The sequence below is a fragment of the Chiloscyllium plagiosum genome, unplaced genomic scaffold (genome assembly GCF_037043375.1).
Source record: "Chiloscyllium plagiosum isolate Xiang-an unplaced genomic scaffold, Cpla_swu_hap1 HiC_scaffold_20, whole genome shotgun sequence".
Lineage (NCBI taxonomy): Eukaryota > Metazoa > Chordata > Chondrichthyes > Orectolobiformes > Hemiscylliidae > Chiloscyllium > Chiloscyllium plagiosum.
In genome coordinates this window covers 3,749,869-3,776,714 of record NW_028270158.1, presented here as the reverse complement: position 1 = coordinate 3,776,714, position 26,846 = coordinate 3,749,869, and the positions used below count along the sequence as shown (strand labels likewise).

Sequence of the window (26,846 nt, the reverse complement as noted above, 5' to 3'; positions counted from 1 at the left end):
TGTTCCTATTGGCCGTTGTGTACTTGTTTCCTGATTGGCTGTTTTCGATCCGTCTAAGCGATTGGCTGCGCCTGCCGATTGCCCGGCAGCCCAAGGCTGACCGTTGATGCTCTTTCCTGATTGGCCACTCGTTTCCCGCTCCCGGTTTGGGCAAAGGCTCTTACTCTCAACCACAACTACCTCCCCCTCCCCCCTCACCCTGCCCTCACCCACCATCCCTCCCCATCCCCTCCCCCACCTACCCTCTCCACCCCCTCCCCCTCCCCCCACCAACCCTCACCCTGCCCTCCCCCACCAACTGTCACCCTCCACTCCCCCAACAACCCTTACTCTCCCCACCCTTCACCAACCCTCAACCTCCCCACCCCCACCAACTGTCACCCCCTACCCCAACAACCCTCCCACTCCCCCACCAACCCTCACCCTGCCCCTCCACAACAACCCTCCCCCCTACCCACCAACCACCATCCATCCACCTCACATACCATCCACCAACTCTCAGCCTCACCCCCCTTCCCCATCAACTCTCACCCCAACTCCCCCACCAACCATTACCTCTCACCCCTCCTCCCCCAACTGTCGCCCTCTTCACCCTCCCCATCAACCATCACCCTCACGCATCATCCACCACCCTCACCCCCTCACTAACCGTCACCCTCACTCTCCCCTACCAACTGTCATCCTCACAACCCCCTCCCCCACCCTTCCCCCCCACCAACCATCACCCACTCCTCCCTCCCCCACCAACCATCACCCTCACACCCCCTCCCCCACCAACCATCACCCTCACACCCCCTCCCCCACCCTCACCCCATCCCCCACCAACCATTATCCTCACCCTCTCCACCACCAACCATCACCCTCACCCCCTCCCTCCGCCATCATCAACCATCACTCCACTCACTCCACCCTCACCCCCCTCCCTCCATCATCAACTGTTCCCACCTTTATTCGTCCCACTAACTACCACCCTCACCCCACCCCCACTAACCACCACGCTCACCCCTATCATCCATCACCTGCACCGCCCATTACACTCTGCCCATCACCCTCCTCCCATCAGCCACTGCCCTCACCCCCCTCCTGAACTAACCTTCACCCTCAACCATCCCTTCTCCAACCAACTGCCACCCTCAGTCCCCACCAGCTGCCATTCTCACTCTCCCACCATCCATCAACCCCCATCACACCCTCCCCAACCCTCTTCCCCATCAACCGTCACGCTGACCTCCCTAACACATCTTAGACACCACCTGCCCCATCAACCACCATCCTCCCCATCAACTACCCCTCTCCCCATCAACCACCACCTACTCAATCCCCTCCCCCATCAACCACCACCCACTTAACCCCTCCCCATCAACCACCACCCAATTAACCCCATCTCCCATCAATCACCCACTCAACCTACTCCCTATCACAGCGTTAATCCCCTGCTCCATCACATTCTCTTCAACCCTCTCTCATCACATCCAGCTGTACCTTTTTCACCCCTCCACCATCAGATCCTCCTCATCCCCCACCCCATCAAAATCTCAACCCCCTCCCTGTCATACCCTCCTTAACCTCCCTCACTCAACCCCATTTTCCATTATGCCCCCTTCATCCCCCTCCCCCATTATAATCCCTCAGCCCCTATCAATCTCACTCACCCAACCTACTAATCCATCACATCCTCCCAAGGTCTCTCAGACATACTCTGACCAATCCATACCCTATTATACCCCTAACTCCTCCTCACCAAACCCCACCATACCCCAATACCTCCTCACTCAATCCCTTCCTCCATCAGACCCCCAAACTATTCTTCACTCAATTCCCTTCCCATCTGACCCCATCCCCTCGACACTCAACCCCTTTCACATCATAACCTTTTCTCACTCAACTCCCTATCAAACCCCTAATCCTCCTCACTCAGCCACTTTCTCATTAGTCCTCCCAACAAACCCCTTCCCATCAGATCACTCAACCTCCCACCAATGTCCTTATTCATCTCCCACCCCAATAATACCCTCTGACTGAACCCTCTTCCCCATTAGATTTTATTTTACCTCGTTGATTTTAACCCTACTGCAAATCCTTTTGCAAGGATGCCTGCCTTGAAGAAGTTTTCCTCCTCTCTCTACAAGAATCTCAGGGAGTCCCTCTCCCACTGCAACTCCCAGGTCATTTCCTCTGCCCTGCTATGCTACTTTCTCCCCACCCCCATCCTCCTCTAGCTTATCTCTCCACGCTTCAGGCTCTCTGCCTTTATTCCTGATGAAGGGCTTTTGCCCGAAATGTCAGTTTTGCTGTTCGTCGGATGCTGCCTGTACTGCTGTGCTCTTCCAGCACCACTGATCCAGAATTTATTTGATTATAGTCACATGTACCAAGATAAGGGAGTTGGGACATCATTTTGTAGTTTGACAGGTTGTTGGTGATGTCTCTTCTGGAGTGCTGTGTCCAGTTCTGGTTGCCCTGTTGTCAGAAAAATATGAAATTGGAGAGGGTCCAGAAAAGATTTATCTTTAAGTAACCTGGAATGGAGGGTTTGAGTTTGAGAGGCTGGATAAGCTGGAACTTTTTTTCACTGGAGCATAGGAGGCTTATGAAGTCATGAGGTACATAGATAAGGTAAATAGCAAAGGTCTTTTCCCCAGGGTGCAGGATTTCAAAACTAGGTGGCATAATTCTAATGTGAGACGAGAAAGATTTAAAAAAGGACCTGAGGGGCAACTTTTTTTTCATGCAGAGGTTGGTTTGTGTGTGGAATGAACTGCCAGAGGAAGTGGTAGAAGCAGGTACATTTACAACATTTAAAAGGCATTTGGACAGATACATGTTTGGAGGAATATGGGCCAAATGCAGGCAAATGAAACTAGCTTAGTTTGAGAAACTTGATCGGCTTGGACGAGTTGGACTAAAGGGTCTGTTCCTGTGCCGTTTGTCTCTATGACCCGATTGTTTTGCGTTCTAACCAGATGTACTTTACATAAGTAATTAGGATAGTAGCACAGAAATGAGAATATAGTGTTACAGTACTGAGAATGTGCAGAGAAAGATCAACCTGGGGCAGCACAGTGGCTCAGTGGCTAGCACTGCTGCCTCTCAGCGCCAGGGACCTGGGTTTGATTCCAGCCTCAGGCGACTGTCTGTGTGGAGTTTGCACATTCTCCCCGAGTCTGCTTGGGTTTCCTCCCACAATCCAAAGATGTGCAGGTTAGGTGAATTGGCCATGCTGAATTACCCATAGTGTTAGATGCATTAGTCAGGGGTTAATATAGGGTAGGGGAATTGGTCTGGATGGGTTATTCTTTGGAGGGTTGGTGTGACTTGTTGGGCCAAATGGCCTGTTTCCATACTGTTGGAAATTGAATCTAAAACCCTAATATACTAGAGGTTTGTTAATAAGTCTGATAACAGTTGGGAAGAAACCATCATGACCCCTCAACCCCCTTCACCAAACAGGTAAAAACAATGACTGCAGATGCTGGAAACCAGATTCTGGATTAGTGGTGCTGGAAGAGCACAGCAGTTCAGGCAGCATCCAAGGACTGCTCCTCGGATGCTGCCTGAACTGCTGTGCTCTTCCAGCACCACTAATCCAGAACCCCTTCACCAAACCCTTCCCTCATCACAAAGTCTCTCCCTCATTATACCCCTCCTCACTCAACCCACTCCCTGTTCACACCCCCAAACTCCCATCACTGTATCTCCTATCTGATCATTTCTCCAATCTCCCTCATGAAACTCCTCTCAACCTCAAATGCCCCTTTCTCACACTCTCCCCAAGTCCCTACCACTCCCCTCCATCTCTATTACCATTTCTCCTTCCTTGACCCTTGCCCCCTCTCCTCAGTCTCCTCACCCATCATAACTCCTGAAACCCTCACTTAACCTCCTACCCCATCATATGCCCTCAACAGCTTTACTCAATCCCCTTCACTCATGCTCCACCTCCATTATATCCCCTCACTCAACCCTGTTTGCCAACATGTCCTCATCATAATTCTTCAAATCCTTCCCATCATATATTCTAAACCCTCTTCATTCAACTCCCTCACTCAGGCCCCAACCCCATGATACACACTGAACCCTCTCTCCTTCCTCTCCATCTCTCCCTCCCCTCTGTCATCCTCTGTCCCAATCCTACCATCCTATCTTAGTCCCTTCCCCATCCCTGGCCTCTTACCTCTGCCTGCTCCCAGGTCTTACCCTCTCTGCATCACAGCCTCTCCCCATCCCACCTCCACCCCATTGCTGATCCCAACTGCTCTCCTCCTAGCCTCACCCTCTCCCTACCTCTGAGCCCTTCTCAAACACACCTTCAGCCCCTCCCTTTCCACCCTGGCCCCAACCACATCCACACCCTCACCCCACCTCCCAAACCCCTTTCTCCCTGCCCCCGCGCCCCCCCGCCACATCCCCTTTCCCCTAAATATGATTCCTGATGAAGGACTTTTGCCCTGTGGATTCTCCTGCTCTTCAGATGCTGCCTGACCTGCTGTGCTTTTCCAGCAACACTAATTTTGACTCTCACCCCCTATCCTCCGAGACCCCTCCTTCTCCCCCAAAGATCCTTCCACGCCCCTGTCTCCTCCCTGACTCCTCCCCCTTTCCTTCCTCACCCACTCTCCCTCCTCCCTAACACCTCGTGCCTGGCACTGCCCCCTCTCCTCCCTGACCCCCCCCTCCTCCCTGACCCCGCCCCCTCTCCTCCCTGACCCCGCCCCCTCTCCTCCCTGACCCCCCCTCCTCCCTGACCCCGCCCCCTCTCCTCCCTGACCCCGCCCCCTCTCCTCCCTGACCCCCCCTCCTCCCTGACCCCGAACCCTCTCCTCCCTGACCCCGCCCCCTCTCCTCCCTGACCCCCCCTCCTCCCTGACCCCGCCCCCTCTCCTCCCTGACCCCGCCCCCTCACCTCCCTGACCCCGCCCCCTCTCCACCCTGACCCCACCCTCTCCCTACCCTGACCCCGCCCCCACCCTCTCCCTACCCTGACCCCGCCCCCTTTCCGGACCTGGCCCTATCCCCTTACGCCTCCGGCCCCACCTCCTCGCGGTCCTGGCGCCGCCCAATCCCCACCCTGGCCCAGCCCTCCGCCCTGACCCCGCCCCCTCCCCACCCTGACCCCGCCCCCTTTCCGGACCTGGCCCTGTCGCCTCACCTCTCTGGCCCCACCCTCTCGCGGTCCTGGCGCCGCCCAATCCCCACCCTGGCCCAGCCCTCCTCCCTGGCACCGCCCCCTCTCCTCCCTGACCCCGCCCCCTCTCCACCCTGACCCCACCCTCTCCCTACCCTGACTCCTCCCCCTTTCCTTCCTCACCCACTCTCCCTCCTCCCTAACACCTCATGCCTGGCACTGCCCCCTCTCCTCCCTGACCCCGCCCCCTCTCCACCCTGACCCCGCCCCCTTTCCGGACCTGGCCCTGTCGCCTCACCTCTCTGGCCCCACCCCCTCGCGGTCCTGGCCCGCCCAGTCCCCGCCCCTGCCCCGCCCAGTCCCCGCCCCCCTCTCTGCCTCTGCCTGTGTGTGAGTGTCGGTCTCCCCTCCCTCTCACTGGGACCATGATGGTGCTGGTGTGCGGCCGCAGGTTGTTGCGGCGGGGCTCCCGCTCCGCGCTGCTGGCCGCGCTCTCGGTGCTGCTGCTGCAGACGCTGCTGCTGTGGAGCTTCAGCAGCCTGGACGGAGAGAGCGGGGAGACCGGGGGACAGAGCCCGGACACCGGGCAGCACCGGGACCGCAGCAGGCACATCCGAGAAATACCCGCCAGAGGAGCAGCCTTCCCCGGACACGGGCTGGTAGGTGCAGCCGGGATCGGGGACGGGGGATGGGGGGGGGGGAGGTGGGGAGCGGGCTGGGGTCTGCCTCGGGCGCCACTGAGCGGATGCTGCTGTAGACTGCCCTCGTGCTGAGATCCCCTCACCCCACCGTCCCCTCGCCCCACCGTCCCCTCACCCCTTCACTCCATCACCTCTCACCCCTCAACTCACTATTCCATCACCCACTCATCCCCTCAAACCATCACCCACTCATTCCACCATCCCCTCACCCCTTCAGTCCTTCACCCTCTCACTCCATCACACCTTCACTCCATCACCCCCTCACCCCCTCATTCCCTAACCTCCCCTCACCCCGCTCATCCCCTCAACTCCCCTCACTCCATCACCCCCTCACTCCATCACCCCCTCACTCCATCACCCCCTCACTCCATCACCCCCTCACTCCATCACCCCCTCACTCCATCACCCCCTCACCCTCTGATCGCCCCTCACCCCATCATGCCCGCACCCCTTCATCTTCTGAACTCCCCCACCTCCCCTCACCCCCCCCTCACCCCCCCTCACCCCCCCCACCCCCCCTCACCCCCCCACACCCTCCCACACCCCCCCTCACCCCCCACACCCCCCCACACCCCCCCTCACCCCCCCACCCGATCACCCCCCCCACCCGATCACCCCCCCACCCGATCACCCCCCCCCACCCGATCACCCCCCCCCCACCCGATCACCCCCCCCACCCGATCACCCCCCCCACCCGATCACTCCCCCACCCGATCACTCCCCCACCCGATCACTCCCCCACCCGATTCCTTCATTACCCTTACCCCATCACCTCCTGTTCTCCCGACTCCTATTCCCCCTCACCAGTGTCCCTATTAGCCCCTCACCCCATCAGCCCCCAACCCATCAGTCCCCTACCCAATCAGTCCCTCACCCTCTCCTCCCCGATGTCATCACTCCATTCACCCCCTGACTCCATCACACTTTCCACCCCCAACACCATTACCCCATCATCCCTTCACCCCCTCTGTCTATCTGTCAGTCTCTCTATTTGTCACTCCCTCTCTCCGTTCTTTATTTCCCTCCCTCTCTCTGTCACCCTTTATTTCTCTGTGCTATTCCCCCTCTCTGTCTGGCACCCCGTTCTCCTTATCTGTCACTCTCTCGGTCTATGTCACCCCTTCTCTCCCCCTCTCCGTCTCCTCCTCCAATCCTTCTCCCTCTCCAGCAGTCGAGATAAACCAATCTCATTCATTGAGATTCAAACAGGGTCTGAGATTTTTATTTGCAGACGCCTCTCCTGATTTAAGGCTTCTTCCTATTACTTTCCCGCGCTCGACAGGGTTCTGATTTACGAATTTGTATTGTTGGATATTTTATTGAGGCAAAAGCAACCGCCCGATTTGCAATTTTTTAACAGCACGTCGCTGATCATCACTTGATTGCCTTGCACAGTGCAGTGCCGGTGTGCTGAGCTCTGTGTAAACTGCGAAATTTAATCATCTTCATCACATTTAATATCACATTGCTATCACAGGACTGGCAAACGGAGAGAAACCAGTGCGTGACATTTTACTGTCAACGTTGTGGGGGGTGATTTTGGCATTCCCCGGGGGTGCGGGGTTGGAAGAGTCTCCCCCTCTCCCTTATTAACATCAAATAGAAAGAAGCTAGTTGCGTGTGGAGTTGTGAAGGGTAGCTGTAAGTGTTCAGAGGGAATCCTTTCTACCTGAGCTAATTGGAGATGGGTCACTTCTGGCCCAGCCTCCAAACCGGTTATTTCTCAAAATTCGCTTTTACAAAGAAAGGAAAAAGTTGTAGGCTGTGATGATCTGCGTTCGGGTGGTGTTGGGAGCTGGGATCTCAGGGCTGCATCCTGGACTGGCTGTCGCCCAGATTGTGAATCTTGCTGTTTATTCAGCAACTGTGTGTGCAGCCGAGACTGATGCAGCCCGTGCTGAAGGGACTGGGTACGCTCAGCCTGACACCACACACATACCTACTGCTCCAGAATGGGGGGGGGGGGGGGGGGGGACGGGACGGACAGTGACTTGTCCACTGCAGAGGGTTGGGGAGAGAAACAGGTTCTGTCTTTCAGACATCTCTCGGGCGAATGGAGTTCACAGCATCGCAGCCCCGAGTTCTGAATGAGCGAGGCTCATTCTCTAATAACAGCGTTTACCGAACCGTCAGATTGGTGTTAAAGGTGAACTGAACATTCCCACGGAATGTGCCGTTAGTGCGGGCAGGAAACTAGCCTCGCTCTTCATAAAGCGGACAAGGGGTGGGGGTGCGGGGAACAGAGGGCGATTTGTCCGAACGTTTCCCTCTAGCAAGGGCTCAGCGATTTACCAAGAAGCCAGCTCGGTTTGCAGGCTTTTTGTTTTGGTTTCTATATTTGCTCAATGCAGCAAATAGAAAGGAGCCGGGCAGCTCAGACCAGCCTTTCCCAGAAAGGAACTCGATAATCAGACTGAGGAACTCACCCGGACTGTTTCTACCTGTGCTTTGTAATGTAGCAGCAGCTCCACTATGCAATCTTAGGCTGCTGTGGGAGGGAAATTTCTGCTGAACGATTAGAGAAACAACGTTTCATTCAGTACCATCAGTGAAGGGAGGGGAGGAAGTCTGATGCTTGTCTTTAAGCCTGCCTTAAATATTCACATTGTAATGTCTGTCAGAAACAACTGCAGTGATCAGTCTATGTTTCAGTGAGTGGTCAGAGCAGACTAGCAACAGGGCTTAATGCTGCTGCATGCTAAGATGTAGCCAGCAGGCATTGATGTTATCAGGCAGTCAGGAGTTAGGGAAATAGATAGTCCCCGATAGAGAGAAAGCTCTGGTGGGTTTGGGAAGAGTTGGAACTGGCTTAAGACATTTCAAGCACAGAGATGGAACACTGGTTTTCCTGAAAGAGGGTTGAGTCAGCAGGTGTCAGTCAGGTGAAGTAGAAGTGAAGACAACAATGACTGGGAGGTGACAGGAGATTGTTTTGGCAGAGATTAAGCGTGATGTCAGAAAACTGGGACTGAGTTTTTTAGATTTGAATATGACAAATGTCTAAGAATCTGAACTGTCACGCAGTAGCAGACAGAGATGATTCTAATTGTGTAAAAATCTGGGACTAGCTGTGAATATTGCTGTGGAATGAGTGCAGAGAGTAATTGTTCTCAGTGTTTAAGAGATGTTGATGGGGACAGTGCTAATTACAGTTGGTGCCTGTTAAAGTTAGAAATGCGGTCTGTCAGGGCAGGAATGAGATTGAGGCCATTGGGATGGTGACAGACAGATCATAGAGTTGGACATAATTGTGTGACTGTTGTGAAGTGATTGTTCCAGCTGTTTTTGGGATGTTTCATCCCTGAGCCGTGTGCTAAACTATTGAGAGAGTTTTAGGGAAATAGTCACAATTTCTGAGTTATTTCACACAGTCTGCTTGTCTGAATATTTCATATTAGTTTTTTGTCAATCTTTGGTGGCACGTTTTAGAAATCAGCTTGAATCTGAATTGTTCGGAATCTGAAGCTGAAATGGTGGCAAGTGTAAGTACCAAGTAACAGTTGCCAGCAGTTTAGTAGTGGGTGTGATTCATACAGCATTGACTGCTTTCTCTTCTTCAAACTAAAAAAACATTGTGCATTTAACCATCTGTCATGCTGTTTTAATACAGTGGATTGTTTAAATAGACTGGCTATTTAACTAGGATATAATTACGAGTAGGGACTTCATAACCTTGCGTGTCTAAGAAAAATTTTAAATGATTAAAAAAATTCTTGCTGTGTAAACCATTGGGAATGTATATGAAAGATTGAGTGGCTATTAAAATAGTCAATGGAAGATGAGGCCATTTGATACTTATGACATTGTGAAGAAAATTAAATTTTGAATTATGTAAGTTATCCTCGGACAAATGAAGTAGTTAGTTGTGTTTTGAATGAACCCAGATTGCATAGTGGATTCTCTGACTGTAGCAAGCTGGAGTTTTCAGTTGGGTTTAAAGCTGATGCATTCCTCCACTTTCAGCTTAAATTCAACTCCGTCAGGGTAAGGTGAAAAAATAGGAGTACCTGGATTTTCATATCTGAAAGTCTCTTTTGGAGAAAGGTCATTGTTTTATTTGTGTTATTGATTATGAATGCAGTCATTTAATATTGCTGGCAATATCAAGCGCAGATTTGAGATAGTGTTGGGATGTTGACCTGAGGCTGAGTGAATTGTGTAACCAAGCTTTAGGTGATGTTTGATGAGCAAGCACTGGAGGCAGCAATAGCTACAGGGATAGTGCTGCCACTCTGCTAGGGCATTGCACTGAGTTACAGTCCTGCATAATAATTGATTGGATGTCTTTTCCCCCAGCTCTCGCCATTACTGTGCAATCACTCAACATTTAGCCTTGTTGGAGATTTTCTGTCACTTTTTATTGGCTCTAATTGCTTAATCTCAATTATCAAGTAAAGGTCAATGTCCTGAAAACCAATTTAACCCAGTACAGCACTGTCATTTAGCGTGAGAAAATAAAGTCACCATTAGAGGAGTGCAGAAAGATCTTGCAGAAGTGATTTTTAAAGCTATTCTAGTATTAAACTACAAATACAGTTGTCTCATCAGGTTTTATAATCGTTATTACCATTCCTTAAAAATGTCTTTGAAAATATTTAGACACGAACAAGCACATTTTGTTCTGTCAATAATTGAATAATTTGAATAACAATTTGAAAAATGTTTGGTGTTTTATAATAATGCAAAAAAAGCTATAGAAATTTTGAGAAGTTTGACGGTTGTTTGTATATTACAAACAAATTCAATACACTAACTCACTCCTGTATTTCACACTTAGATGATGAGGTACAATGATAGTGATCACGTAACTTAATCACTGATACAAACTGCTTTTAGCATAATCATTATTATAAATGAATGAAAGTTTATAATTAAAAGTGATTTGAGCAAATCAGCATGATTATTGAGCTACTTGTCAAATCTGTTTTCCAAAGAACCTTTTTTCGGTGTGCTGTAAAATCTTGTTCTGCTGGTCGCCTTGTAAAGCATACAGGTTCTCCTAGATCAGGTTTTTATTTTATTCACAGATCAACAACTACTGAATGATTTTATTCAATATGTATGAAATCACTTTGGGATGTTTGTGGAGATGAGAAGATGTGATATTAATGAAATTCTATCTGTGTATATGCATTAAATAGCCCCCACTGTTACGGGAATGCAGTTGTGAGTCCCATGCAAGTTTTCAGGGTGATTAGCAACCAAAATGTTGGGAAAACTTTTAATTCAGATTTTAATTTTTTAATATAAATTTGATATTCAAATTAATTTGCAAAAGTTTGTTTCTATGCATATTTTAGTTGAAACCGCTCTGTGATAGGATGTCATGATAAATAATATTGCTTCATAGATGCAGACAATGTCATAACAATCTCACATGTTGTCTCACCCCATTCTGATGTAGTGTTGAGTGGCAATCTAACTGTGCAACAATTAGTATTCATGCTTAAACTTACAAAAATCATTTATGAATTGCTTCTAATCAGACTTCAACTGTTTCAAAATTGCTGGTGTTCCTTGCAGTATGAGTGAAATAGCACACACAGCTGCTCATGTATTACTAGCTCCGCAGCTGGTGACAAGAATCATTTAATCTATCTGAGGTCTCGTAGGCAATGTATTAGCTGTGAAAAGGAGTTACTCCTGGTGTATATCTGCAGCTCTGTGTATTCTTTCTGGACAAACTGACGTGGTTTGATTTTGACTTAGAATACTGCTTTGTGCTGATATTCAGCAGTGACTGTGGCAGTCCATGTGGTGGTTTATTGTGGACACACGCTCCAATGGCAGACTGACCATCCCGATACTCTTCCAGCCAATCAGGCTGAAGTGAATCAACGGCTTTAGTTCTACCTGACCATCTCAGAAAAAAAGGGATCAAGTATGCCATTCAGATCAAAATTGACTTAAACCAAAGTAAAAAAAAAATTTCATTAATGCCTGTGCCTCTTGCGCATATTAACACTTACCAATTATCAACACATAGAGCCACATTTCTGACCTCATTACCAATTGAAAAGCTAACCAAAGTGTCAGGAAATGATTGTGCCAGAGATTGATAAATTCTTAACCTCGCAAGGAATTAAGGGATATGGCGAGTAAGGGATAAGGGATGCGGGTAAGTGGCGTTGAAATGCCCATCAGCCATGATTGAATGGTGGAGTGGACACGATGGTCCGAATGGCCTTACTTCCGCTCCTATGTCTTATGGTGCCATAAGAGTATTTTCCCGAGGTTTCACTTGCCCTCTTCTGGTGCACACACCTATATTTCCCAAAAGGGAAATTATGTTTGACAGCATAATTGGAGTTTTTTGTGAATGTATCTAGTAGAATAGATAAAGGTGAACCAGCAGACGTAGTACACCTGGAGTTCCAAAAGGTGCTTGATAAAGTACCACAAAAGATGAGAACGTTTGGAGTTGAAAGTGTGATACGTTATATGAATAGAGGATTGATTAATGGGTAGGAAATAAAGATAGGGATGAATGGGACATTATCAAGTTGTTTGACTGATTAGTGAAGTGCTGCAAAGTCCAGTATTGCAGCTCTCACAATTTATAGTTAATATTAAATACTTAGAGAAAGAGACAGAGTTATGTACAAAATTTTCTGACAATACAAGGTTAGGTGGGAATGCAAGCTGTGAGCTGAACACTGGCTATTCAGAAATTGAGAGAAGTGTATGGACAACAAGTTGGTGGATGGAGCAAAATGTGACGATATCCAGTTTTGTTTACTTTAAGAATAGAAATGTAGAATACAGTAATTGCTTGCTTATTGCATTTTTGCTTTCCTGAAGCGTTGAAATACTGCGAAGCAAACCAGAGTTTTTCATTACATAATGTTAAACCTGTAGGTGAGTTCTATTGGACTACTATGTGAGAGAAAACAAAAACCCTGCAGGTTGAAGTACATTGCTAATATCTTTTATATGGAAATTATTATTTTAAAAACTGTTATTTTGAAAGAAATATGTTAACATTTTCTACTTACCCCCTGCTGGTTGCCTCCCTCTTCACCCCTGGTGCCACACATCCTTCTCTCTTACCTCCTCCTCATTGATCCTCCCAGTTGCTGCTGATTCATCCTGACCCCAATGTGTCTCACCCCTCATCTTGTTTCTTACATTTTTCTGAATCCTGGCTGTGAGCAAGGATTGAGAAGATGCACGGCGAGAGGCAAGAAACAGCAGCAAGCTGCAAGTTTAGCAACACACAGAGATCTATCAAAATGCTGCCGATAAGACCATGTCATCCTACATTAGGTCCAGTGCAAAATAACATTAAAAAATACTCCTGACACTATATATGAAGAATAATCTCATTAGTGGTGTGTGGTCAAAATTAAACGACTTAACGGGTATTCATATTACATTATATGGTATTAAACTTGGAAATGTTGATGTTCAGAGCATCCTGGCTTTCTTGTAGAAAGAAAGCAAAGTTGCATGCAGATGCAGCAAGCAATTAGGAAAGCAAATGGATTGTTGGTTTTCATTGCAAGGGGATTGGAGTACAAGAATAAAGAGATTTTGTTACAATTTTGCTGAGCTATGGTGAAATCGCAATCACAATACTGTGAAAGAATTTAATTTTCACATTCAAGGAAAGATATATTTGCATTGGTGATTACCATGAATATTAGAGCATGCTCAATAACAAGTCTCACATTTTATTCAGTATCAAAACTACTCAGTGCCTACCTTAATCCTATTATCAGAAAATGTTATGCGTCACTTCAGCACTATTGTCCTCTTTGGCCCTTTGTATTTTTCTCTCTTTATAAACTCCAGCATCTCAAATATAAACCATTCCTACCATGTGCTAAGTTTTGTCTTCTGCGTTGGGTCCCTATTTCCTGAAATATTGTGCCTTTGTTGCCATCTCTGTCCACCATCACTTACTTTCAATAAGTCATGCCCAACCCTTCCCTCATCTGACCTTTTTTTTCTGTCATCTAGCTCGACTGAACCTCATCCCTAAACCCCTCTGCCCTTCCATCACTAAAGTCCTCCTCAAAAGCTACCTTTATGGATCAAGTTTTAAATATTGTCTTTAAGTTATCCTTTGTGAATCATTATCCATTTCTTTATTCATTTTGTTAGTTTCTTTTTCTGTATAGCAGATCGTGACATTTCCTGTGTGGGAAGCTCTTTTATGAATGAAAATTCTTGTTATAGTCTATACCAGTAGTCTCCCTAAGTAGTCTGTTTCTTCAATTCATCTTCCAGTATTATCCAAGCTTTTAAATCTAAACTACTTACCTTGCTTGAGCTTTGAGGTGTGTCCCCTTGTCGAATTAGTGCTTTCACCAAATATATTAGAACAAATCATCTTGAAATATTCAACATTCTAAATAATATAGGTGTTTTAAAATGATTCACCCCCTCCCCCAATCAACCAGATTAAATATTTCCAGTTTGGATAGTTTCTGCTTGAGATACCCAATTCATTGCTGCTCTTCATTGAATTATTTTCAATGACAGGATGGTCGAAAGTAATGCATTGATTAGAACTATACATTGTATTTCTGATGGAGGTGGGCTACGCTTCCACTTCTTGCTTTTCACTAATATTTCGACACTGCCAAAATAATAATTATCTGACTTGTACTTGCAAAATATTTACAAATACTATAATGTTCACTTAAATATCAAAGCAACACATGCTACTGTTTCTTGGTCTAAGCAGAGACAAAACTGCAAATTGCCATCCATGGAGGCATAAGGCTGGAATATCTTTCTTACTGGTAAGTATTAGGAGGCAAATCTTCTTAACTTCTGGTCTAATCCACGGTAAGCCACATTAAACTGTAAAGCAGCTTAGGTGATTAACCGTGAAATGCATTAAGATGTATACTGTGAAGATTTCACATCTGTATCCTTTAATACAAACTGAAACATATTATTGCAAGAGAAATGCTGTTCATTAAATTGTTAATTATTTAACATTTCAAAATAACAAAGAAAAGCTTCAATAAAATATTCTTGGATGAAAGCATGACTATGAAGTCATTTGCATTTTTGAGTGAAACTGTAGAGTACATAGTACTGAAACCTATACCTGCTGATTAACAGTATTATACTGAAAGTGATTTTTAATCTACATATTACTAATGTCAAGCTTCATTAATGAAATAACTGAATTAATATTGATCCAAATACTTACCCTTGAAATGCATTTTAGTGATATTTTGCCAGTAGCTAATAATTTTATTTTTGTTGATATAAATTCCTCTAAAGAGCTGCTCAATTACTCTTAACCCCATTGATAGAGTCCTGGAAGTTTTTCTCCTTCAAACATTTTCCAATTATGGTTTTGGGATTATTACTGAATCTGTTTACCATCCTTTCAGGCAATGCTTTCTACACCACAATACTCATGAAAAGAATTCTCCATGCCACCATTGATCCTTTAGTTAATTACTGTAAGTTGAGGTCCTTGGGAAAATGACGATAGCAAAGATGATTCTCGATAGGAGTGAGAGAGGCAGGGTAGTTGTCATGGGGGCCTTCAACTATCCAAATATTGACTGGGATCACTACAGTACGAGTACTATAGATGGGTCGGTTTTTGTCCAGTGTGTGCAGGAGGGCTTCCTGGCACAGTATGTAGACAGGCCTACAAGGAGCGAAGCCAATTTAGATTTAGTACTGGGTAACGAGTCTGGCTAGGTGTTAGATTTGGAAGTAGGTGAGCACTTTGGAGACATCAATCGCAATTCTGTCAGGTTTACTTTAGTGATGGAAAGGGATAGGTGTACTCTACTGAGCAAGAGTTACAGTTGGGGGAGGGGAAATTACGATGCAATTTGGAAAGATTTAGGAGGCGTAGAATGGGGAAGGAAACTGCAGGGGATGAGCACATTAAAAATGTGGAGCTTATTCAAGGAAAAGCTCCTGTGTGTCCTAGATACGTATGTACCTGTCAGGCAGGGAGGAAGATATAGAACGCGTGAGCCGTGGTTTACTAAGGAAGTGGAATCCCTGGTCAAGAAGAAGAAGGCTTATGTTAGGACAAAATGTGAAAACTCAGTTAGGGCACTTGAGGGTTACAAGGAAGGGTCGGTGTTGGGTCCACTGCTGTTCGTCATTTTTATAAATGACCTGGATGAGGGCTTAGATGGGTGGGTTAGTAAATTTGCGGACAACATTAAGGTCGGTGGAGTTGTGGATAATGACGAAGGATGTAGTAGGTTGCAGAGAGACATCGATAGGATGCAGAGCTTGGCTGAGAGGTGGCAAATGGAGTTTAATGTGGACAAGTGTGAGGTGATACACTTCAGACGGAGTAATCGGAATGCAAAGTACAGGGCTAATGGTAAGATTCTTGAGATTGCAGATGAGCAGAGAGATCTCAGATCCCTGAAAGTTGCCACCCATATTGACAGGGTTGTTAAGAACGCATACAGTGTTTTGGGCTTTATTAATAGAGGGATTGAATTCCGGAACAGGAGGTTGTGCTTGCAGCTGTACAAAGCTCCGGTACGGTCACACTTGGAGTATTGTGCACAGTTCTGGTCACCGCATTATAAGAAGGATGTGGAAGCTTTGGAAAGGGTGCAGAGAAGATTTACTCGTATGGAAGGAATGTCTTACGAGGAAAGGCTGAGGGCCTTGAGGCTGTTCTCGTTAGAGAGAAGAAGGTTGAGAGGTGACTTAATAGAGACATACAAGATAATCAGAGGGTTAGATAGGGTGGACAGGGAGAGCCTTTTTCCAAGTATGGGGACAGCAAACACGAGGGGACACAACTTTAAAGTGAGGGGGAGATAGGTATAAGACAGATGTCAGAGGGAGTTTCTTTACTCTGAGAGTAGTAAGGGTATGGAATGCTTTGCCTGCATCGGTAGTAGATTTGCCAAGTTTAAGTGCATTTAAGTCGTCATTGGACAGGCAAATGGACGTACATGGAATAGTGTAGGTGGGATGGGCTTCAGATTAGTATGACAGGGCGGTGGACCATCGAGGGCTGAAGGGCCTGTACTGCGCTGTAATGTTCTATGTTCTGTGCTTCCCAAATGTGTGTTCTGAGAGTTGGATGAATTTAATGATAGTTTCCAAAGATTAGATTTTTTTGCTACCCACACTGAGGTTTTCTTCCCCCTCTCCTGAATGAGCAGACTAATGATGCTTCTATGATCTTTTCATCTGATTTTGCCAGCCCAATATCTGAGAGCTGACTTGCTTGTACCACTTGTGCGATTAAATCCATTTACTATAGCTCAGAGGCAAATATGCCTACCTGGTTATATGCTGCAGCAAACCACAAATGATGGTCTCCTGGAATACAAATTCAAAAAGAACACATTGAATCATTTTTGTTTTCCTGCACTGAGAAGCTCGTGTGATCTTTCTCCATGGACTGCTGGCCTAATCATTTTGGATGTGGGTTTTCAGAACCTTGCGATACCCATAATGAATGAATGAATGGCAATACATGTCCATTTCAGAATAGTGTGAGATTTAGAAGGAAAATTGATGGTCTCTGCTTTTGTTCTTTTATTGTAGTAGATCCCACAAAACAGTAATGGACCGCCTCTCAAAATACAGTTAAACCAGATGAATTGCTGTGGTACGTCTGTAGGGATGAAATGCTACAATATAATGTGATAGTAGATAGGGCTGTTGGTCAAATTAATTACGCTGACCTTGGATTTGTTGATTTTTGTGGAGAGTGCTGAGTGTTTCTTTGTCTCTGTTGATTTCACGAGGCTGGCCATCTTCTAGAACCTGGCTGATTTAGTCTTGTAGCTTACGATTTTTCTATGACAGTTGGTGGGTTCAAATTGAAATCAATGACACCAGTCTTTTGTGATTGCCCAAACCACCGCTCAGCAGCCTCTGCCTCTTTCTTGATTGCTGAATTGAAATCCCAAATAATCTTTCCCAATTTTAGGAATATTTCCCAGTTGTCCCTAGTTGTGACCTTCCCAGCCAGCCAGCTTGTTCATCCGACAACTTGCCAGGTGGAAAACTAAATAAAAAATAATGATAAAGGCTCGTGCTTAAATTTGTCTTGTTTGCATATCCTGTGATCCCTGCTCTATCCCCAGCTGTCTCTTACCGTGGACACTGATATAAAGTGAAGCCTTGTGTTACTTATCTTATCAACTAATGATTAATGATTTTGTTCTGCATTTGTTTGCGGTTTGGTTCCTGTGGTCCAGACAGTAGTACCTTTAGTAATTTAGTAGTACGGAACTCGATTATTTCTGAAAAAAAAGACTTTTTTGTTAAGGTTTTGATTTTCCACTCAGATTTCAGAAAAACAACAGTGTTAAGAACAACAAAATTTTGTTCAGTTTATTGGTGAAGAGAGTGCTTATTGGATGGTAAATGGATTCTGATAAAAGGCATCACCGTGGAGAACATAACACTTTGATGACTAGGGCAACGTTTTGATTAATCCATGTCAACCTGCCTGGTTTAAATTTAAACAAGTTTTGGCATTTACTGTCAATTGTCTTCTCACTAGTGTCATCTCCATGAAACTGAGACCACTTTTCAACCGGTAAGCGCAGTCTTAGAGTCGTAGAGATGTACAGCACGGAAACAAACCCTTCGGCCCAACTCGTCCATGCCAACCAGATATCCTAAATTAATCTAATCCTATTTACCAGCATTTGGCCCATATCCCTCCAAACCCTTCCTATTCATATACTTATCCAGATGTCTTTTAAATGCTGTAATTGTACCAGCCTCCACCACTTCCTCTGGCAGCTCATTCCATACACGTACCACCCTCTGCATGAAAAACCTGCTCCTTGGATTCCTTTTAAATCTTTCCCTCTCACTCTAAACCTATGCCCTCTAGTTCTGGACTCCCCCATCCCAGGGAAGAGACCTTGTCTATTCGTCCTATCCATGTCCCTCCTGACTTTATAAACCTCTATAAGTTCAGTCCTCAGCCGCCGACGCTCCAGGGAAAACAGCCCCATCCTACCTCAGTCACTATTTTAAAAGCTTCACTTTATATTTTCACATTCATGATTTACATTTGTGAATGTCCGATGACTATTTTTTTAAATAGTCCGAATGCTTTTTTGTAAATGAGTTGGCTCATTCACGATAGACTGGAAGCTGTGTCCTCTGCCATGATTACATACTTCTGTTTTTGGGTGAATATCTGTACTTGTTGACTCTCATATTGAAGCATTAAACTTATGGTTGAATTACTTCATTTACTCCTTCAACTACTAAGTAAAAGGATGTCAGTGTGTGCAATGGCAAACAAAGTTGGACTATTCAGTTCTGTTGCATTTAGTTGATGTGAGTGAGTAATGTTCAAAATCAGTGAATTTTACCAACATTTAAATATCTGCAGTCCACCTGTTCAAAGTGGACCAATTTTAATTAACATTGTTACTGCTGTTAATTCTTGAAACTTTTACAAATCATCATAATATTTTATATTTGGATTAACATGTTTTTGTATCCTATTCCACTTGACAGTGATTTTAATAAATTCTTGTTCTTGCTTTCCATTATAACCAAATGCAAGTCCTTCACTAACTAGTGTTGAGGGTCATTCTAATATATGCCATAGTAACTGTCAAATAACTTCACAGAGGGGTTCCTTTGTAGGACTGACTATATTGTGAGCGTTATGTAGAGAGCTTTCAATTTGTCTTTGTTGTATTGAGATCCAGAAACCATTTTCCCGGCAGCTTTTTTCCCCCCTTAATGTATGTGGTAAAACTGGGGCTCCCTTTATGAAAGCCACAGATTATTTAACCATTTCAGCTATGGGTTCTTGGTGACTTTGCAATGAAAGATAGTGAAGACAATACTGCATCAGCCCCAGTTTCTAAAATCTAGTGCCACGGTTATCCAAAGTATAGAGGATGGAGAATATTACTTGAAAGTAAAAGGCTATTTGCAGGTAAAGTTGGCCAGAGAGAACATTTCTGTTCAGACAAATTATCCTTGAATCCTGACCCATGTCTAACTCACCAACAAAATGCTGGAATTGGTATGACAACCACTTCATCTTTTTGGTCATCTTTATAGGGAACTTCATCAGTGAGGGAACAAAAGCAGAAACTGCTTGTATTTGAGTGTGATTTGCTGCCATTAATGGTTTGGTTCCAGAACTAGCTTTATAATTTGACTCGATAGTTGCCAAGAAGAAAGTGAGGACTGCAGATGCTGGAGTGTGGTTCTGAAAAAGCACAGCCGGTCCGGTAGCATCCGAGGAGCAGGAGAATCAACAATTTGAGCATAAGCCCTTCATCAGGAATGTGGGGGTGCTGAGAGATAAATGGGAGGAGGTGGGGCTGGAGGAAGGAAGCTGGGAATGTGATAGTTAGATGGAGGTAGGGGGTGATGGTGATGGGGAGGGTGGAGCGGTTAGGTAGGAAGGAAGATGGACAGGTAGGCTGGTTCACGAGAGCGGTATCGAATTGGAGGGTTGGATCTAGGATAAGGTGAGGGGAGGGGAGATGAAGAAACTGGTGAAACCCACATTGATTCTGTGTGGTTGGAGACGAAAGATATTCTTCCTCCAGTCGTCGAGTGGCTCGAATTTGGCATTGGAGGAGGCCCAAGATTTTCATGTCATTGGCGGAGTGGAAAGGGACTTGAAATGGTCGGTCGCAGGGCAGTGGGGTTCTTTAGTGCGTGTGTCTGGAGATGTTCACTGAAATATTCCATAAGTCGGCATCCTGTTTCCCCACTTCTTTGAAACGTTCCGCAAGTTGGTGTCTGTTGCTCTCAATGTGGTTTCCTCTACATTGAGGAGACAGGATGCCAACTTGTGGAATGTTTCAGGGAACATCTCTGGGGCACACGCCCTGTCGTCGAACACTTCAACTCCCCCTCCCACTCCACCAAGGACATTCAAGTACTGGGCCTCCTGCACCACCAAATCCGAGCCACACGACACCTGGAGGAAGAACGCCTCATTTTCCCCCTTGGGACTCTCGAACCACACAGAATCATTGTCGATTTCACCAGTTTCCTCAGCTCCCCCCGCCCTTATCCCAGATCCAACCCTCCAACTTGGCACTGCCCTCTTGAACTGTCCTATCTGCCCATCTTCCTTCCTACCTCTCTGCTCTACCCTCCCCTCTGACCAATCACCATCAACCCCCTTCATTTGCCTATCGCATTCCAAGCTACCTGTCCCCAGCCCCCTCCCATTTAGTTCTCAGCCCCCTTGAGCCCCTCCCTCCCCAACATTCCTGATGAAGAAATTATGCTCAAAATGTCGACTCGTCTGCTTCTCAGATGCTGCCTGACTGGCTGTGCTTTTCCAGTACGGCACTTTTTGATAGTTGTCAAGTCAACAGTGAGGATTGATCAGCAATTCTGGACCTTATTGAAAAGAATTTCTTTTTTAATGTTAGGTGATTGTATTACTGGGCGTATTGGATCCCAGAATAAGGTCTGATTTGATGGATCATTTTTTGAAAAGTTTGGTTAATGTGGTAGTCAGTCACTAAAACCTAATGACTAGAGGCTCTAGAATTTCTTTAACAGAACAATAGTTTATTGCACAAAAGACAAAAAGAAACACAATCTATCTTGATAAAGAAGACAAAGATCTTAAAATGTGCAACAAACAAAGTTTTCAACTTTCTTCCCAACACCATCACTTTACAAGGATTCAAATCCAGAGAATTTAGCCCTCTTTTCATATCTTTATTTTCTATTTAAATGATTCTCCCAAATCTCCATCTTGTTAGCTATAGGATGTCTTATACGAATACTCTCAAAACTGAGAGCTTAAACTTTCTCACCTTTTTAGTAACCTGCTGATTTCTAACTAGACACTGTGTTCAAGAAGCTGCACAAACTAAGCTAATCATTGTCAACTTTGCTGATTCCAGCCTTCTTGGTGTCATGTGCTCATTACCTTGGATATCCCTTTATCACATTCTTTCTATGAAGAAAATACTTGTGCTGTCTCAAGATCATACATAGTAACATTAATTGATGTCTATATTGTTGTGGTTTTTTTAAAAATTGTACTCTGGTTTAATTCACTAACAAGAATCTAATGTCCAACAGTAAGTTGATAATTAGATCAACTTGGGTATTCATTTAAGTTAACCATTAATAGAAAATCTACTTTATGGGTTAAAACTGTAATACCAATTATTTTGTTCTTAGACTATTGCCTTTCAATAGTATGCAGTTTGAGGCTATAATTCAGCTGTAATTCTGAAGGTTTGTTGGGGGGGGTGGGGGGTGGGGTGCGGTGGCGGTGATTTGTTGGTGAAGTATTCGGCAGTGAAATAAATGTGCAACCAATGTCTGGTTTAATGCTGTATATGTGAAGTTTGCACCATAACAGACAGAGCTCTTTCCACAGAACTATACAAATTCTGTAGTTGTATTCTGAAGAAAGTGCATGCGACTTTTTCAACAAAGGTATGAAATACACACCAAGTCCCAGAGGGACAAAAGATTTTCTATTTTTTTAAAATTAACCTGTTCAGAGATATTATTACACATCTCTGGAGCAGGAGGGATCTGAATCTGTACCACAAGAGCCCGCAAAGGACTTTTAAAACTCCCCACTGTTATGTTACACACCTTTTAGGTGTTGCTTTAGATTTTTCACTCTGAGTATGATGTTCAGTTTAGTCTTTCCAGCATCAGCATCTGGAGAAAAATTGTTTATAGTGAAGCTGAGAGTGTGTTAGAAAGCTTATCCAAGGCAAGGGTTTATCTATCCACAAATCTGAGTATTGTACCACACTAATTCCTTGAAGATTTTGAAGCCATGTTTTAATCCTAAATTGTCTAAGGCTTTATATATCAGTGGTTTCCTAGGATTGGAGTTAGCAATTTAGTTATCACATGGCAGGTTGTAATGTCAAATAATTTCCTCTTGGCTTAACTACTTTACGTTACAGATGGTGAGTCTGATTACATATTCTAACCTTTAGCTCTGACCTCGAACTAATTGATAACAGCCAGTGAACTTTTGCCAGGAAAGCTATCTGTCGCACTGTTTCAGCAACAATGCAATTTATTTAATCACTCCACACACACTATTGGGTAAGTTTATATTACAGTGATTGTGTCCAATTTTATCACACTGTCTTTGAAAAACAAATATTATTCATTTTCACTATTTTTACAAGAAAGGAGTTCACAATGTACTGTTCGGGTAGATTCTTTACAAACTTTTGTATTTCCAATTACATAGTTACCACCAGTTGATAAAACCAGTTTTTAGGGTCAATCATTATTGAAATGGTGATTGTCCACTGTCCATAATTATGATTAGAAATACCAACAAGGATGGGTTTCTAATGCACAATAAATGGCACTCATTATTGTGTGAAATCTTTTTTATACTTTTGATGATTTGGTTCCTCTGTGACAGGATATTTATATTTTTGACTTTTCTATTCATAACCTTTGTAATCATGAGCAGAAATTTTCTCCTGATTTGTTCTACAAATCCAGTTCTATTTAGTAATTAATGTAATGATAATCATGATTGAAAATTAGAATGAATAATATTTGCTTTGAGATTTTTCTTACGTCAACATGTCATTGCCTATAGTATCAACCCTCTAGTGCCAAAGAACACAAATATGCAGCAAACACTGGGATTTTGCCTGTTTTTCGTAATCCAGAACAAGAGGACAGAAATGTAAATAAAAAACCAAAGAACTGCAGATGCTGAAAATCAGAAACAAAAATAGAAGTTGCTGGAAAAGCTCAGCAGGTCTGATAGCATCTATGAAGAGAAATCAAAGTTAACGTTTCAGGTACGGTGACCCTTCCTCAGAAGGGTTGGTGGCTTGAAGAACAGATTGGTGGCTGAAAGAAAAGGTTGATAAGAGGACTGGAAACAGAGGGCGGAGGGTGGGGGAAATGCTGGGAAGGGAGTCAGGTGATGGGAAGGGAGGTTATTTGAAATTGCAGAACTCAATAGAGTCATAGAGATGTACAACATAGAAACAGACCCTTCGGTCCAACCAGATACCCCAACCCAATCTAGTCCCACCTGCCAGCACCCGGCCCATATCTCTCCAAACCCTTCCTATTCATATACACATCCAAATGCCTCTTAAATGTTGCAATTGTACCAGCCTCCACCACATCCTCTGGCAGCTCATTCTATACACGTACTACACTCTGCATGAAAAAGTTGCCTCTTGGGTCTCTTTTATATCTTTCCCCTCTCACCCTAAACCTACGCCCTCTAGTTCTGGACTCCCCGACCCCAGGGAAAAGACTTTGTCTATTTATCCTATCCATGTCCCTCATAATTTTGTAAACCTCTATAAGGTCACCCCTCAGCCTCCGACACTCTAGGGAAAACAGCCCTGGCCTGTTCAGCCTCTCCCTGTAGCTCAGATCCTCAAACCCTGGCAACATTCTTGTAAATCTTTTCTGAACCCTTTCAAGTTTCACAACATCTTTCTGATAGGAAGGAGACCGAAATTGCACACAATGTTCCAACAGTGGCCTAACCAATGTCCTGTACAGCCGTAACATGACCTCCCAACTCCTGTATTCAATACTCTGACCAATAAAGGAAAGCATACCAAACGCCTTCTTCACTATCCTATCTATCTGCGACTCCACTTTCAAGGAGTATGAACCTGCACTCCAAGGTCTCTTTGTTCAGCAACACTCCCTAGGACCTTACCATTAAGTGTACAAGTCCTGCTAAGTTTTGCTTTCCCAAAATGCAGCACCTCGCATTTATCTGAATTAAACTCCATCTGCCATTTCTCAGCCCATTGGCCCATCTGGTCCAGATCCTGTTGTAATCTGAGGTGACCCTCTTCGCTGTCCACTAAACCTCCAATTTTGGTGTCATCTGCAAACTTACTAACTGTACCTCTTATGCTCGCATCCAAATCATTTATGTAAATGACAAAAGGTAGTGGGCCCAGCAGCGATTCTTGTGGCACTCCATTGGTCACAGGCCTCCAGTCTGAAAAACAACCCTCCCCCACCACCCTCTGTCTTCTACCTTTGAGCCAGTTCTGTGTCCAAATGGATAGTTCTCCCTGTATTCCATGAGATCTAACCTTGCTAATCAGCCTCCCATGGGGAACCTTGTCGAACACCTTACTGAAGTCCATATAGATCACATCTACTGCTCTGCCCTCATCAATCCTCTTTGTTACTTCTTCAAAAAACTCAATCAACTTTGTGAGACATGATTTCCCACGCACAAAGCCGTGTTGACTATCCCGAATCAGTCCTTGCCTTTCCAAATACATGTACATCCTGTCCCTCAGGATTCCCTCCAACAATTAACTTATCTGATTCTGTGCTGTGAACTTCGCCCAACAATTCCTCCAAGATTAGTTGTGAATTTCACTGTTTGTTAGTTTTCCCAGATGCTGGACATCGGAATGCATCTGGGAAAATTAACAAACAGTGAAATTCACAACTAATCTTGGAGGAACTGTTGGGAGAAGTTCACAGCACAGAATCAGATAAGTTAATTGTTGTTTTAAGTCTGTCCAAGAGAAAGGCTGCAGTAGTGAGTATAGTGGATTCTTTCTTGATTATATGCTTTTGGAGATAAGCCTCTTGATTAAACTTAAAATATAAGCCATAGCTATTAATTTAACCTGGGGCAGTGTTTGTAGAGGAATAAGATGGTGTTATTTTCTGGGTCTGTAAATTGTGAAGGAGCAAAAATGTAGTGATATGTACTTCTTGTCAGATGTGGGAGTTTAAAGAGAGTTTAAGGGTTACTGCGATTATATCTGCCATAAATGCTGTTGGATGCGAATCTTTTCAGATCGACTAGATCGTTTGGAGAGACAGATAGAAGCAATGAGGAATTTGCAACAACAACAGTATGTGATGGATGGCAGTTATAGGAAGGGGGGAAAGACTCAGATACAGTCACATAGATGGGTTAACTCCAGGAAGGGTGAGAGAGGTCGGCACCTAGGGCAGGAGTCTTTTATGGATATACTCATTTCAAACCCGGTGTTGACTCCTCCAAGCTGCAGGCTACTCAGTTGGAAAATGAGGTGTTGTTCCTCCAATTTGCGCTTTGATTTGTTGTGGCAATGGCGGAGACCAAGGATGGTCATGTCAGAAAGGGAGTGGGAGTGGAATTAAAATGGGTGGTGACTGGGAGGTCCGGTCAGGCTGAGATGCTCAACAAAAAGTCCCCTTTGTTTACGTTTGGTCTCCCCAATGTATTTTTGGAAATGTAGGCAGTCATTGCCTTCGGGAGTAGAAGGGAGAAAACCGAGACTAGAAATTAAAGGCACAGAGCCTTATACATTTAATCATGTGCAATGTGGATTTATAATTAATACATCATGCATTAAAAATAAGATAGACTTTCACCCATCAAGAGTACATAATTTTCCAAATGTTAACAGCCAATTAAGTCCTTTTTGTACATTAGTCATTGTAATAATATAGAAAATGTGGCAAACAATAATGTAAGGCCTGATAAATAACATGATAATGATGTGATAACTTCAATCAGCTAAATTAGTTGTGGGTTAAATATTGGTCCAAAACACACCTTGAATTGATGCCATCGGGGCCTTTCCTTCTGTGTGAAAATCTATTGTGAGATACCATCAAGCCTGCAACCATTTTCAGTTTTATTACATTTTCACCTAGGCCTGACCCACGCCTACTGCACAGTGTGCTGTGTGTGGCCTTGTTGACAAGGTGACAATTAATTATACTATTCACTGCAGGAGAATGTTTTCTCTGCTCTGTGTAAATGAAATTGTAGAGATCAGTTTTAGGTTTTGTTGTACAATATACAGATGAAACCTTTCCTATTTGCTCTGTATTATCAACAGCAGGCAGCATGTTTCAGCAGGTGACATGGGTCTTGACGTTTTGAAGCTCATGGACCATTTCTGTCTTACCCACACTCCTGAACTAGCCACTGAACAGGAAATCTTGTATTGACTTTTTTCAGATTAAAATTATTTACGGCTAACATTTCATTATTTGATTGCATTACATGATCATTGCCAGTTTTTAAATGTTGCATATTATGGTGTTTCTAACATTTGAATTTAAGAGAGAGAATAAAAAATGATGTGCAG

The 26,846-nt window shown here is 44.7% G+C and overlaps 1 protein-coding gene across 1 annotated transcript in view; it reads left to right on the top strand.

The window, feature by feature from the left end:
* The first annotated feature begins 5,544 nt into the window (after positions 1–5,544).
* xylt1 (xylosyltransferase I) overlaps positions 5,545–26,846 on the top strand; it is a 250,210-nt gene continuing 228,908 nt past the window's right edge. Inside the window, exon 1 of the mRNA XM_087997591.1 lies at positions 5,545–5,784. Within this exon, the coding sequence (XP_087853717.1) occupies positions 5,551–5,784 (234 nt within the window). The 5' untranslated portion in view covers positions 5,545–5,550. The remainder of the gene's footprint in view (positions 5,785–26,846) is intronic.